Source organism: Catharus ustulatus, chromosome 1, assembly GCF_009819885.2.
Source record: "Catharus ustulatus isolate bCatUst1 chromosome 1, bCatUst1.pri.v2, whole genome shotgun sequence".
NCBI classification, from domain to species: domain Eukaryota; kingdom Metazoa; phylum Chordata; class Aves; order Passeriformes; family Turdidae; genus Catharus; species Catharus ustulatus.
Window position 1 is genome coordinate 141,290,659 of NC_046221.1, and position 13,725 is coordinate 141,304,383.

A 13,725-nucleotide genomic window follows, 5' to 3' on the forward strand; every position below is an offset into this window, starting at 1 on the left:
CATTGCTTTTACTTTATTGAGCAGCTGATACTTTCTAAAGATAAACATTAAGAAATACCATCCCAAAACTTACATACTTTTAAGAATGTACAAAGCTGTTACCACATTATAATTTTAGGGGTTTTTTATTATTGCTCCATTTTCTAAAAATAATTTTCCCAATCTTACAACAAAAGTCTTTTCAAAGATAAATTTCAATGACAATTTTATGTAGGAAGCCAAATATAATGCTTATTGTTTACTATTGTTTCATGTTGGTTCTTGAGAAGTTGATTGTGGATTGATTGCTGGGACCAGAAGGAACTGCTGGTGGGGGCAGCAAGGTCATTTTCATTTGCTTTTATCTACAGTGAAGAAAAAGACAATACGATATCATCTTTCAAAAGAAAATCTCTTCTTTGCAATTTGTCACTCAGAGGTAATAATGGAGAAGGAGCGCTAGGAGCTAGAAAGAATGATTATTGCTCCCCCACTCCACTGAAGCTTTAGCCTTTAGTCCTCTCTATTAGAAAAGCTTTTCCCTTAGGACAAAGAAAAGCAAATAGGATGCTGCACTCTGTTGCTGCTACTGATGCCCTGGATGAGGTTCAATCTAAGGTAGCTTTAAAGGAGTGATATCATGAAACGTGGAAAATCTAATTTTACCCTCCTACCATAGCAGGTTTGTTCCTGTCCCATATTAATTAGCACTAAGAACTCATTTTATGTGAGGTGCAAACTGGAGCTTTCTGCTCATCTATTGGGAAATAATTTCTCAAACTAGCTGATCTCATTTTTGGTACACATATGCACCCAAAACTGCAGCTTGGATTTTGGCATGCTTCCTGTCACTCACTGTTCCCCCAACCCATATTAATCAACTCTGCTGTAGCAGACAACATTTCAGCTGCTGTTGGCACACAGCAGCAGCAGCATGGCTCCACAGTGCTTGCTGAAGGACTTGCCTAGTTTTTACCTTTTCCTAAAGCATTTCCTCTGCCTGTTAAACAGAGAGTGAGGTGTTTTCACTAGTCCTTGTCCTCAGCTGTCTCACCCCACTCATATGCTGCACTGCGTTGATCTTTGCTTGGTTCTTACCAGAGGCACTTCAACTCACCAAGGCAACAGAAAACTAACCCAGAAAACAAAGCTAATTGATTCCTGCTCACAAAAAGATCTGCCAAGCAGCAGGGCATGTACAAGGACTGTCAATGACCAAGTTACACACTGTGAACATTGGAGAGGAGGGAAGGGGGGATGCTAGGTGTTATTCCTGTTAGCAATGATGAGCTCATACTAATTCAAACACCGCTGGCACTGCCTGGAGCACCTTTATTTGTGGAATCACAGAATGGCATGGGTTGGAAGGGACCTTAAAGATCATCTGATTCCAATCCCTCTGCCATGGGCAGGGATGCCTTCCATTAGACCAGGCTGCTCAGATCCCCATCCAACTTGAACAGTGTCCTTGAACACTTCCGGGGATGGGGCATCCACAAATTCTCTGGGTAACCTGTTCTAGTTCCTTACCAACTTCATAGTGAAGAATTTCTTCCTAATTTCTAAATCTAAAATCTGTTTCAGGGTAAAGCCATTCTACCTTGTCCTACTACTCCGTGCCCTTTTTAAAAAATCCCTCTGCAGCTCTCTTATGGGCTTCCTTTAGGTACTGAAAGGCTGCTCTAAGGTCTCCCTGGAGCATTCTCTTTTCATGAAGACAGCTCTTGGTTTTGCAAAACAAATCTGTCAGCTTAACCCAAACAGCACACTTTTTTGGGGGGATGGTTATTGTCTGAAACACAGGGACACTAAAAATTTTAATTTTTCCCATCAAGCTGTTTTCGTTCATGATTTTGTTTTTCTTTCTGTAAATTTGCAAGTCAAGCAGTCATTCTTCATTTGTTACTCCTATTGCTAACTGAACTCAGGTTTTTCATGGGTCTTCAAACCCATGTTTCAATCTAGCAGCTAAACTTCATCAGGTTCTTTCAACTGAACTTTTAAAATAAGGTTCCAATCAAAATGAGGTTCTCCATGCCTGGGCTGCCACATTTTTTGTTGAATTTACAGATACCAAGACAACTCAGCTTCTGAGAGGGCTTATTTCAGGCAAGCCTGTCACCAGATAGGCAGCCTGCTGCCCTTTTGTTTTCTTGAAATTTCAAAGAAGCATTAAGTAGTTTGTACTAAGCAAGAGATGGTTACCTGCAACAGCCAAAACTGGGGAATGAGCCTGTTATTTTCTCATGATGGATGCTCCTGAGACTGTGCCTGTATATGGTGCCCTCTTGACAGGAACAGGTTGACATACCTGCAATAAAATGTTTTAAATCTTTCATTATTTTGTCTTCTCTTGCAATTGCTAATTGGATAAAATTGTTAATTGGAAATAGAAACCCTGTGATAATCCATCTTTCTATGAATTGCATCCCAATACTTTCATCTAACTTCCCTCTGGAAAAGATCCCTTGCACTGGGATTAAAATGTTCAGTTCTCAGCTTTCATCAGGAGCTGGGAGGCTAAATCTGTTCGACACTGTAACAATCCAATTCTAAATCAATTTTTTAAAGAAACAAAAACATGTTCCACCTAATTTTATAGATTCTTCTATTTTGAAGAGTACTGACATTTTCCAGTGATGTTTTTCATACATCAGGTAAGAGAGGTAAATAAATATCAATGAAACAAAGCAAATTCTGCCTTGTGTGGGTATCTATCACTTACTATTCCGCCTGCTGGTTACAGGAGGCTGAGCCGGTTGAAAAATCACTTCTGAGGACATGCTGCAATTGATATTTAGGTTAAGGGAAAATTCTCTCTAGCTTTGATGGGAAATGGAAAGCACTATGTTCCTGGAAGTCTTTCAGAATTGTGTAATTATTAAATTTCTTATAAATTTCAGATTAGTTTAGTTTTGATATTGTATTATGTGTATGAATATGCAGGCAGCTCACTACATCCTGTGAAATTTTGGTCTTTGGAGGAAAGCATCATTCAGCCAATTTTACATGCCCTTCTCAGTCCATCAAGACAACAGCAGAAAGAAATATACAGAATTATCTTGGGGGCATTTCACTGAGGCTCATTTCACATGGATAGCCTGATACAGCTTTTAGATCCTGCAGTGAATCTCACTGATTCAGGTGGTGATTTTTAAATGTACTTACTCAGTGTGCTTTTGAAAATCCTATTCACAGTACACTAAGGATGCAAAAGCATTATGAATGCTTGCACAGTAAATAGGCACTGAAAATCCAATCTTTACGTATTTGAAATATTTCTGTTTAAAAAACAGAAGAGAACAAAAGCTTGAACACAGCTATCTTGCTTGGCCCAGCATTGCCCTTTGCACATGTTCAGGTTTTAACACATTCTTGCTGGAGCACAGCAAAATGTTCAACACTTTTCATGGTTTAGGTCAAAATATCTGATCCATGACAGAATTATTAATTTTTAAAAATTTCTTTCTTGGTGCAATATTTCTTCCTGCATGTGAAGTTTAGGCTCTCTGATTTTCAGTGAAATCAGTAACGAAATGTAGCAGATAGATTATTCAGAAGCAAAACTTTGTCCACTTTTATTGCAGTAGGACATGTTTCTTTTTAAAAACACTGAGGCTTAGTTCATGAGCTGTACAGATTACTGCAAGAGCAGGAGCTAGTCTGTGATATTTTTCTGTAAGATAAAGAGCAATAAAATTTGAGTCCTTCGTTTCCTTTCCTCCCACCTTGGCATATTTTGATTAGTAAGGAAAATTACCACTGAATCCCCAAACTTCTCTTCCCAAGAGCTAGTTATCCTCATGTTGTACAAGGCATTACAGAGATTTATTAGTTTAATTAACCTGTTCCCGCTGCCTGACTCGTTTGTAGACATATGGAGGGAACGGTGGACGGGAGACATATTTGCCTTCTCCTGCTGTGACATTGAAAACTCCACCTTCATAAACCACTTTGCCTCTTGAAACTGTCACAACTGGAACCCCATGGCAGACCATTCCTTCAAATATATTGAAGTTATTTGCCTGGTGATGTGTCTTTGCAGATATTGTCCTGTGTTTGCAAAACAACACACAAAATTACTATGATTCTTGTATTTGACTTCATTAAAAAAATTTGATAAATTGATATAGGAAGAAAACATAGCAACATTATTTAACTACAACACTTTACAGTACATCATAGAGCAGCTGTAAAAATAGGATAGCGCAATAACATTTCATTGAACAGTAATTGCATTTCAAAAGAATGAAGAGGGAGTCAAAAGGACGGAACTCAGCAGCCTTTAAATGCAAAATTTTCCACTACAAAAGAGATTAGTGGAAAAAAGACCAGGTTGTAATATTTTCTTTGGATAACATGATTTCATTTTGCCTTGTCAAGCAAATATCTATGCACAATTCGATCAGAAAAAGCTCTGACCTTTTAGCTGGAATGACTTGCAATTTCAAGTTTGAAAAGCATGTCTGCAATGTTTTCAAAGACTGAGTCTCACAAATAGCACAAAGACCATTACACTGGAAAGTCAGTAGATGGTAATGATTTTTGGTAATGCATAGTGTGAGCTCAATTGATTCAATGACTGACAGCCCAAATATCTTAAAGCTGCTAAATAATAATGACATCACACTTCTACACACCTCTCCTCAAGGGTATTAAGTAAATTATAATTTCAGACTTCAACAGTACCCATTTGAATGATGGTATTATTGCTTTTGTGTACATATAGAACTCATTGTATATGATTTCCATTTTTCTAGGCAGTTTTTCCAACCCTAACTGGCTATTTCGAAGGCAGAACCAATGCTGAGGATGACATTAATATCTGGAAGTCCAGGCTGTGTATACTTCCTTCATTGTCTCTTTTCCCTAGTATGCTACTTACTATATACTTACCTACAGATTTTGAATTTCAGTTAATTATTTTATTAACTTCCTTTATCCAAGCTACAGATTATATATTATTTACAGAGTTTATATTTTTATTGTCATTTATAATTTCTGAAAAGAAAGAAGCTTCATGCTTTTGCCTACTAGTTGGGCTTTTTCCAGGGTGGGTGCTCACACAATCAAAAATTTACCATGCATATATTATAATGCATATATGTGCATTCATATTATTCCAGAGACTACATCTTTTTGCAAAGGAATTATTAAAGTCAAAAGCAATGTGAAATATTAATAGATTAAAATATTGATCAGTTTGGAGAATAATTTTTTTTAAGCTTCAGTCAATATCCTTAACAAAATGAGAAAGCCACAAAAAATCTGTACCTTGAAGTATAGCCATTTTCAAAATCAATTATATTAAATATTTGAAATTATTACTTATAAAGACAAAAAAATCATGGAATGATACTTAGTTTCCTTTCATATCATTCTGTTGAACTAAAAGCAATTGGTTTTGCTTGGGCTACATTTAAATCTTGGTGGTAATTGACACTTCCAAGGCTATATTTAGTTTCACATATAAATGTAAATACCATCTATGTCAGTCTACCCATAGGAATAAAAATTTTGCCTTTTACAACACACCTTGGATAGAAAACTTACACACGCCTGGTCACCAATATCAGCATCACCTTGTAGGTTCACACTGGGAAAAAATCAAACCTCTCTTGTTTTCACTGGTCCTATTGAATGCTGTCAAACACATCTATACGTGGTTGTTGTAATGGCCCTATAAGGAGTTTGTGAACATGTTCCTCTAGCTTATTGCATTACTCTTGTGGGTCCAATTGCTAGAACAGTAAGAACAACTGTAATATAATAATCTTTAGCATTCTCTGTGCATATATCCTATCTACTTGCACAATAGCACCAGGATATGAAAAGAAAAATGGAGAAGGCAATTTGAGGAAACAGAAAAACAATCAAGATCCTTCATCAACATGTGAGCTGTTTAAATTTGCTAGAACAGGATCACTAGAGGTAAGCATGCCTCAGAGGTAAGTATGTCCTTTATTTAAAGATACAAAATGAATGGAAGTTGGCACATTTAAAAGTAATATCCATTTGTACAGCGAAACCTTGAAATTGGACAAAACACATTTCCAGAGCTTGCCTCAACAACAAACCTCTACAGAATTAATTTATAACTCTTCTGTTGAAACAAGCTGTAGATCACGCTGCTCTTTCTAAAGGTGAAGTTCATTTTCCCTGAAGGAAATCACCAAAATTTGCCCATGATTTAACCCTTTGACATTATCAATGTCAGTATAAGTTTTGGATAGCAAGCAAAGTAACCGAATAAAACTAGATGGTATGTTCGGGTCTGAAGCTCACAATTCAGCAACCTTATGCAACAGACTCTTTACAGCTGTGTCACCAATTTCAGTAGCAGGCAGTTTAGCAAAGCTCTGATGTTTGGTCTCAGCTAATGGCAAAACTGTTGTAACCTACTAATAATCCAAGAAACCAAGACTGCCACCACAGTAGAGTGCAACTTAACAGCTGTCTCCAGCAAGCCTGACATAAGGGGTTACTCATGATGAGAACAGATTCTGAGTCCAGGTTTCAAAATATGTATTGTATTTTTTAAATAAAACTTGTAAAATTTTCTAATTCTAATTATAAATTGCAGTGGCTCTTCTTTCAGACAACCCTTTCTCAAATGGAGACTGAGATCAGAACAATTACTTCAACATTTAAAAGAACATTCTCTTCTACGGAGATGGTGTTCTAAAGACATCAAGTCCTATGTTGTTCTTACTCACATCAGTGTTTCCATGCAGTTGACTTCAGCTGCTTTTGATACACCTGGCTTGCAAAGTGATTTGAAGCTATTAATGTACACATTGCCATTCCTCTTGTACCAAAGAGGAAGACTTGCTCCTGAAATTGTCTTTTTTCACCACCATACTTCCATCCAACTAATTTAGATTCAGATTAATTTAGTCTAAGAACAACTGAGATTTGCTGTAACTGTGTGAACTCGGTGATTCAGTGACTAGTAGTATGGTATTTATTTATGCCGTATGTGAGAAAGGACTTTACAGCCACTCCTAGAGTATTGTAACTAAATAAACTGCAGACTGCAGCTTGAAACTTGGAACAGCAGAGCAGAGCAGCAGCTTAGACTAATGCAGCAACATATAGGGTGAAATTCACAACTATACAGGTAGTCAGCTCAATTTATAACCTAAAACTTTGTTAAGGAGTTAGAGGGATCAGTTTTTATCTCAACAAACATATCTATGCTTCAGTCAGAGTTTGAAATATAAACAGTGAATTACAGTTGGGCAGGAGGAGGACTTGGATGAAGGGAAACCATTAGACATTACAGTGATCTTATACCTTTGGTACTGCATAGGACATGAAGCTACATCAGCTCTAGAACCAAAACTTTGACTACCATATGGATTGTCCCTTTAATTTTCAAGGTCACATAAGCAAGCAAATGAACAATTTAATTACACTCAATGGAAATAGCTACATACTTCACCCAGATTTATTTTAAAATTTCAGATACAGGATTATGAAGGAATGCTGTAGACAACAGCCCTTAGGCAAGAATAGCTGTTCAACATCTCAGTCAAGGGAGGAAACCTATTCTATAATCAATTTACCTAATTTAAAACATAGTAACAAAGTCTATCATTGAAAACAGCTGCTTTGTTGACAGCTGCCAAAGAAAACAAGATTATGTAGGAGTGAGTATTTGAGCTGTAACTTCTCTCAATGCTTATAGTGCAGTATCTCTGAGCTTTTCAGAGCTGGGGTAGGTGACAATTGCCACTTTGCTGAGGACAGTATCAAACTTTGCGAGTTACCTCTTCTCATCACTTTCAGAAGCCTTTGAACTCTACATTTTGTTAACCTGCTTTTCTAAAATCTAGAAAAAAATAAATCTTTCACCTTTCTGTGTTTTCTGAGTCACTACTCATTTATAATGATGATTAAGAATTTTATTAAAAAGAAAAGCAAAGAACAGGAAAAATAAAATAGAGGAAAAATAGGAAAGTCTTAAAATCTGTTTGAAAAAATGCTAGCTATAAGCCTATAATGTGGATTAAAAACCTCATGGCCTACTTTATATTAAGGAATTGCAATAACTCCATATGCAAATATATGCAGGCAACTATTTGTAAAGTTGTGTTCCTAGTCTCTTAAAAAACATTGTCAATAAACATTACTTTTGAGTAGTCATATGCATTGAAAAGATCTGTAGATAAAAAGAGATGCAAGAAGAGGCAGGCAGTTATGTCTGGGAACTTCAGATCAAAGTGACTTACCTGAAGTAATGGGATCTTTTTTTCATGCAATCGTATCTCCTAGAATTTGTGATTTTGAGGGGCATAGAGAATGACAACAAAATAATTTTTGTTGTTATAGTAAGTAGCTCATTTGTCAACAATATTATCCAGTCTGGTCCTACCAATTGTTCTGAGCTGATACAGGATGGAAGTGAACATTTGTGAAAAACTGTGGGCAGGAGAAAAATGGTAATGAAAAATTAGCTTGCAGAAAAGTATACAAAAAGAGAGGAACACAGATTAGTCTATTCTAGTCTAGTCTCTTCTCTAGTCATTACTAGAGAAGGTCTTGAAGTGCTTACAAGGGGGAAAAAAGTCAAAATTATGTAAGGTGAAAATAAAGAATGATTTAATTTTTTGGGTAACATTTCTGAGATTCACTTCTCTAAAGAGACCAAGTGACATTTTGGAGACAGCAAGTTACTAGGGAAACGTACATCACGCACTCTCAGAGAGGCTTATCTTGTTACAGTTCATAGAACCAGAGTGTCACTGGGGTTGGAAAGCATCTCTGGAGATCATCTATTCCAAGCCCTCTGTTCTGATCCGGGTCAGTCAAAGCAGGCTTCTCAGGGCCATGTTAAATCGGGTTTTAAGTGCCTCCAAAGAATCCACAATCTCCATAGGCATTCTGTGCCGTGTTTGATCACCATCACATAAAAACAATATTATTTATTATGTTGAAATGGAATTTCCTATATTTTAATTTAAGTCTATTTTTTCCTTCTCACCATTTTCTTAATTTGACATAAGACATCTTTGGCAGGATTCTGGTGGATTAGTGCACATCCATGCATGCACACCACTTCACTTGTGCAAACGAACATGGAGCTATTGAAAATGTAACTCACTGTTTATATTTCAAACTCTGACTGAAGCATAGATATGTTTGTTGAGATAAAAACTGAAAATACTTGTCCTATGCAAAGATATTTGTATGTCACGTTACTTCATTTTGTCTCATTGTGACTAGATGCAGTCATCCATACATTCAGTATTCAAAATTATGCTATTCATCAAAACAGTAAGACAGTTGCAGTATTATTTATTCTAATCTTCTGCTAACATCTTGGTTTCTTCCTCTCTTATGTTACTAAAAATTACAGGCAGTTATTTGGCAGAGGGCTTAAACATTGTATCCTCCCCGCTTAAGCCTCTGAGGCTGAAGACTTGACTACAAATGAGACAGACATAGGCTACAGATTTTGGTTCTGACAAATGCAGAAGATTTAGCCATGAACATATCTACATGCAAGCAAAGACATTGAGCAAACATATGCCAGCAGACAGGGGAACTCTGACATTTCGCTAATTCACATCCAGTGACTGTTTTCCTTAAAATGCACCAGCACATGTGGGGCACACACTGGGCCTGCCAGAGGAGTGGGCCCCTCCAGCAAAGCCCAAAGAGGATGGTGCTACCTGCACAGCCAGCTCTGCCTTTGCAATCAGAAGTATCTAACTTCTCAGCTATATTTAATGATGGGAAAACCCTGGGGAGTGTGGCTTCCCAATTTGCATGTTGTTATAAAGAAGTGGTTGGACTTAGAAAGTTAAACTCTATTTGAGACAGGTTTTTTGTCCTTACGGGTGTTTGAATTTGCCTTTGGGACCTGACCTAGAGTTTACTTGCAAGGCTCCGATGGGCTACAGTGAATTAATTGAGCCCTAATATCTGCTGGGAGCCGAATGCCTCTTTACAAGATCTTTAGGACCTTCTGCATCTACTTTACAAGGGATGCTCATCTCTTTTCACTGCCTGAATTGAGTACTGCAGTGTTTAGATTCCTTGCTGAGCATTTCTGAAACAAACCCTAGAGATTCTATACTCTTGCTTGCTTTCAAATAGCTAAAGGCATCAGCTATAGAGGACACTGACTTGCTGACAGGTGAAATTCCCTTTCCCTTACTTACTCTGCCTTCTCCTCCTGAATAAGTCTTTACAGTTGCTTTTGTTTCACAGGCTTGGGGCCTTTTCATTATTTGTGTGCAGCTGAAAGAAGTCAGTGAACAGTCTTGATCAAAGCACAGATTAAAATAAGATGGTACAGTGAGTATATATTTGCTGCCTACGTGCATTTTCCCAAGGAGTTTTCACAGAACAATCCTGTTTGCACAGACTGTACTTGGGATGCTGAGGGTGTTGAGGTCTGCAATATGATATTTGGTAGCACATGGCTTGCAACAAACCAACAGATCTCTTTTTTATTTTCCAGCCCTTTAATGAATGGGATAAGTATAAGGAAGATAACAAGACCTGCTTTGGCAGGACTTACAATGCATTTTTTGAAAGGCAGTTTTTAACCAATCGTACATTTAATATTTCTTCCCAATAATGCTTGCTGTCATTCAGACCTGCTAAAAACACCTGCTAAAGATGCTTTTAAACACAGTAGCAAATGTGATAATTGTCGACATAGTATTTTCTGCAGAAATTACCAGAAAATGCTACAGATATAGGCCAGTCAATGAAGCTGAAACTTAAAAAGAAAGCCTCAGCTAGAGCAGCAGAGTGCTGGAAGCAGAACCTTAAATTGCAATTGCTCCCAGCTTGCACAGCCATCACGTTGAATTCCCTAGGGTTTTGTAACCTAGAAGGAGAAAATCCTGTATGCTCAGATAGCACCCAACATGCTGTTGTGCAATGATGTGGGCGGGGAAATGCAGCTGATTTTGTAGGGATATAAGTTTTTGTATTAAAGAGCTGGACTACCTTTCTAAATTACTCTAGAATCTTTGGTATAGACTTCCTCTGACAGATTGTGATAAGATCAATTCCCCACAGCAATACTTCAGCAATTGTCTAACTTGTTAGGCTGGTATCAATCAGAATTTAAAGATTACAGCAAAACAACCTCAAACCGGAATTGGAAAGTTGCATTTTCCTCTCGCAAGACTTAAGGTTGCAAACAAGAAAAAAAGTCATGCACAAAAGAGGAAGAACTTAGCAAGAAATAGGAACAAGCCTATTGTGAAACTGAAAATCACTCCCCAGAATTAACAAAGTACACAAGGATGTGCCTTGTGTAACATCTTAAATGGCTGAAATACATTAGCTAGATCCCTTTTTTCTTCTGGGCTGTTTATGCCCTCTTCAGGATTTGTAGTGAAATTAATAGGCACGTTCCAGTGAGATTTATTTATACTTTCTCATATAGTTCACAAACTTCTACCTGCAGAGAGACTGTTCCCAGCAAATGGATACACAATGGGAACAGTACCAGATCAGGAAGAAAAATATTGGCTAAACTTAAAATAAGCTTGTTCAGTAAGAAAATACAGTTTAAATGCTTAAAAAATGCTTAAGGAAAAACTGCCCCTTCACAGCTGCAGTGGTTGAAAAGACAATTAGAGCACTCAGGAGAGAGTGAAGGGAGGCAGAAGGAATGTTTGAGAGGCAAAAAGATAATTACAAGAGCTGACAAAGCACCTTGAGAACATTGTCAGAACTCTGCTGTCCTTCTGGATTCATTTGTCCCCAGGCAGAGCAGAAGAGAGTTCAGAAAACAATCCTTCAGGGTTTTTTAAATCAGAGTTCATAGCTTCACTGTCCTGAAATAGCTCAGTGCTGGTATCTCTAAATTTGCTTGCTCAACATGCCAGAAGGCATAATGCACAAATCTCCCTGACCCAGCACTGGGCAGGCCTCTATATTTATTTGGGTTGTTGACACTCCTGAAACTTCTTTTGCTGGTGCTGTCAGTTTTTTTTGTGGGACTTCTGAATATCCTCAAATGTTGTAGCTTAAAACACAGAAGACTTCACACTTTTGCAAGTTTTTAGTACTCATTAATATACTGAAATGAGTGAAAATTGCATATCAAAAATTAAAAAATACACAAAATATCGGTCAAAATACTTCTGTTGTGTAAGCTAAATCTAGGACTGGGCAGAGGGGGTGGAACATGTTATCTATTTGGCCAAAAATCAGACATGTCCAGTTACTTTCAGAACTTTCCTACACTATGAGCAGAGTATTCAACTCTTTTCTTTCCAAAAATCAAAGGTTGAAAACACAGTTATATGGTCACACTGCTCACTAGAGCTGAGCCCATGAAGAAAACCACCACCCCAGCACTTCCTGACCTGCTGCTGCTGTGTGCATGGGTGGCCAGAGGTAGGGCTTGGCTGTTAAAGTTCTTGCAAACTTAAATTACCCTGAGCAGTACTGGGACAGTGGAGATGCACTCACAGAGCTCGTAGGCATCCCACAACTCCACAGGTGATCTGGCTCTGTGACAGACAGCTGCCATTTCCAGGCAGTTTGAACAAGACCAGGATGGGCACAAGAGCCAGAGCAAAACTCAAGACATAGTTCCTGAAATATTTATAGAGTCCTGACTATGGAGTTGTCACTATGTCATTCACTATGTGAATACACCTGAGGACAGGAATCAGCTGTAATGCACAGTATACTGTGTGAGTTGAGTATCCTAGAAAGACACTTCATGCCCTTTCTAGCAAAAATGTACCATGATATCACGTCATGAAGGATGAGACATCAGGACACTCTGTGCATCTGTTGGTGTGACAAGCTCTATTCTAGCAGAATTACTGTGCACACAATCAGAAAACTCCGTAAATAAAAGCATAAGCATGAGCAGATTGAGCTTCAGAAGTAAGTTCAGTCCACCTTTGAATGTGTTTGAAGTGGCTCTAAGTTCAAAACACAAGTTTGTAATGGGCCATGCTGCAGCAGGCTCTTCACCCTGTCCTTTGCAGTGGAGGAATTCAAACATACTTCAGCTCTAAAATCCCAGAGGAGTTACTTTTACTCTTAGGATACCAAGCCCTGGTTGCATAATATACAGACTTTTTAATTTTGCACTTGATCAGCAATCAGAGAGAATGCTTTTTAATCCATCTAGAGATCAAAGATCTCTTTTTACATGCACTATTGTGGATTCAATTAATTCACATGAGGTGCTGTTTAAAACCACCATAGGCTTTTTGTTGTACAAAGGCTTTGTGATGCTTTTTCCTGTAGAAAGACTGGGTGGGGAGGGGGGGCGTGGAAATAACTTCCCATACATACCTTGTAGCTTTAGGATCCCAAATTACAATGTCAGCATCAGAGCCCACAGCAATTCTGCCCTTCTTTGGGTAAAGGTTAAAGATTTTTGCTGCATTTGTGCTGGTAACAGCTACAAATCTGTTTTCATCCATTTTTCCACTGTGCTGCAAAAGAATACACAAATGCGAACTCATTACTTTTCTGAATAAGGAATGAAAATTTGCTTTTCTGGTTGAAAAACTAGGATGAATGACATCATGTCAATTTTTAAAAATGTCATACTGAAGAGTTTAGAAGGAAAACTAACTATTTGTGTCAGGTGCCCATAATACAATGTATTTTCCTTAAATACAGTAACTTTATCTTACTTTATCCCACAGCAAAGAGAAAAAAAAGACAACTTTAAACCAAACACTCTGTGGATCCAGCCTCATATCAACTGAAATCAAGTCTGTCTTAGTCCTGCTCAGCAGTTTC

The 13,725-nt window shown here is 37.8% G+C and overlaps 1 protein-coding gene across 1 annotated transcript in view; it reads right to left on the minus strand.

The window, feature by feature from the left end:
* Positions 1-257: 257 nt before the first annotated feature.
* The window catches only part of DPYS (dihydropyrimidinase), a 30,015-nt gene continuing 16,547 nt past the window's right edge, over positions 258-13,725 (minus strand). Inside the window, exons 7-10 of the mRNA XM_033066849.1 lie at positions 13,270-13,412; positions 3,825-4,032; positions 2,185-2,290; positions 258-344 (exon numbers count right to left, since the gene is read on the minus strand). Of these exons, the coding sequence (XP_032922740.1) occupies positions 2,216-2,290; positions 3,825-4,032; positions 13,270-13,412 (426 nt within the window). The 3' untranslated portion in view covers positions 258-344; positions 2,185-2,215. The remainder of the gene's footprint in view (positions 345-2,184; positions 2,291-3,824; positions 4,033-13,269; positions 13,413-13,725) is intronic.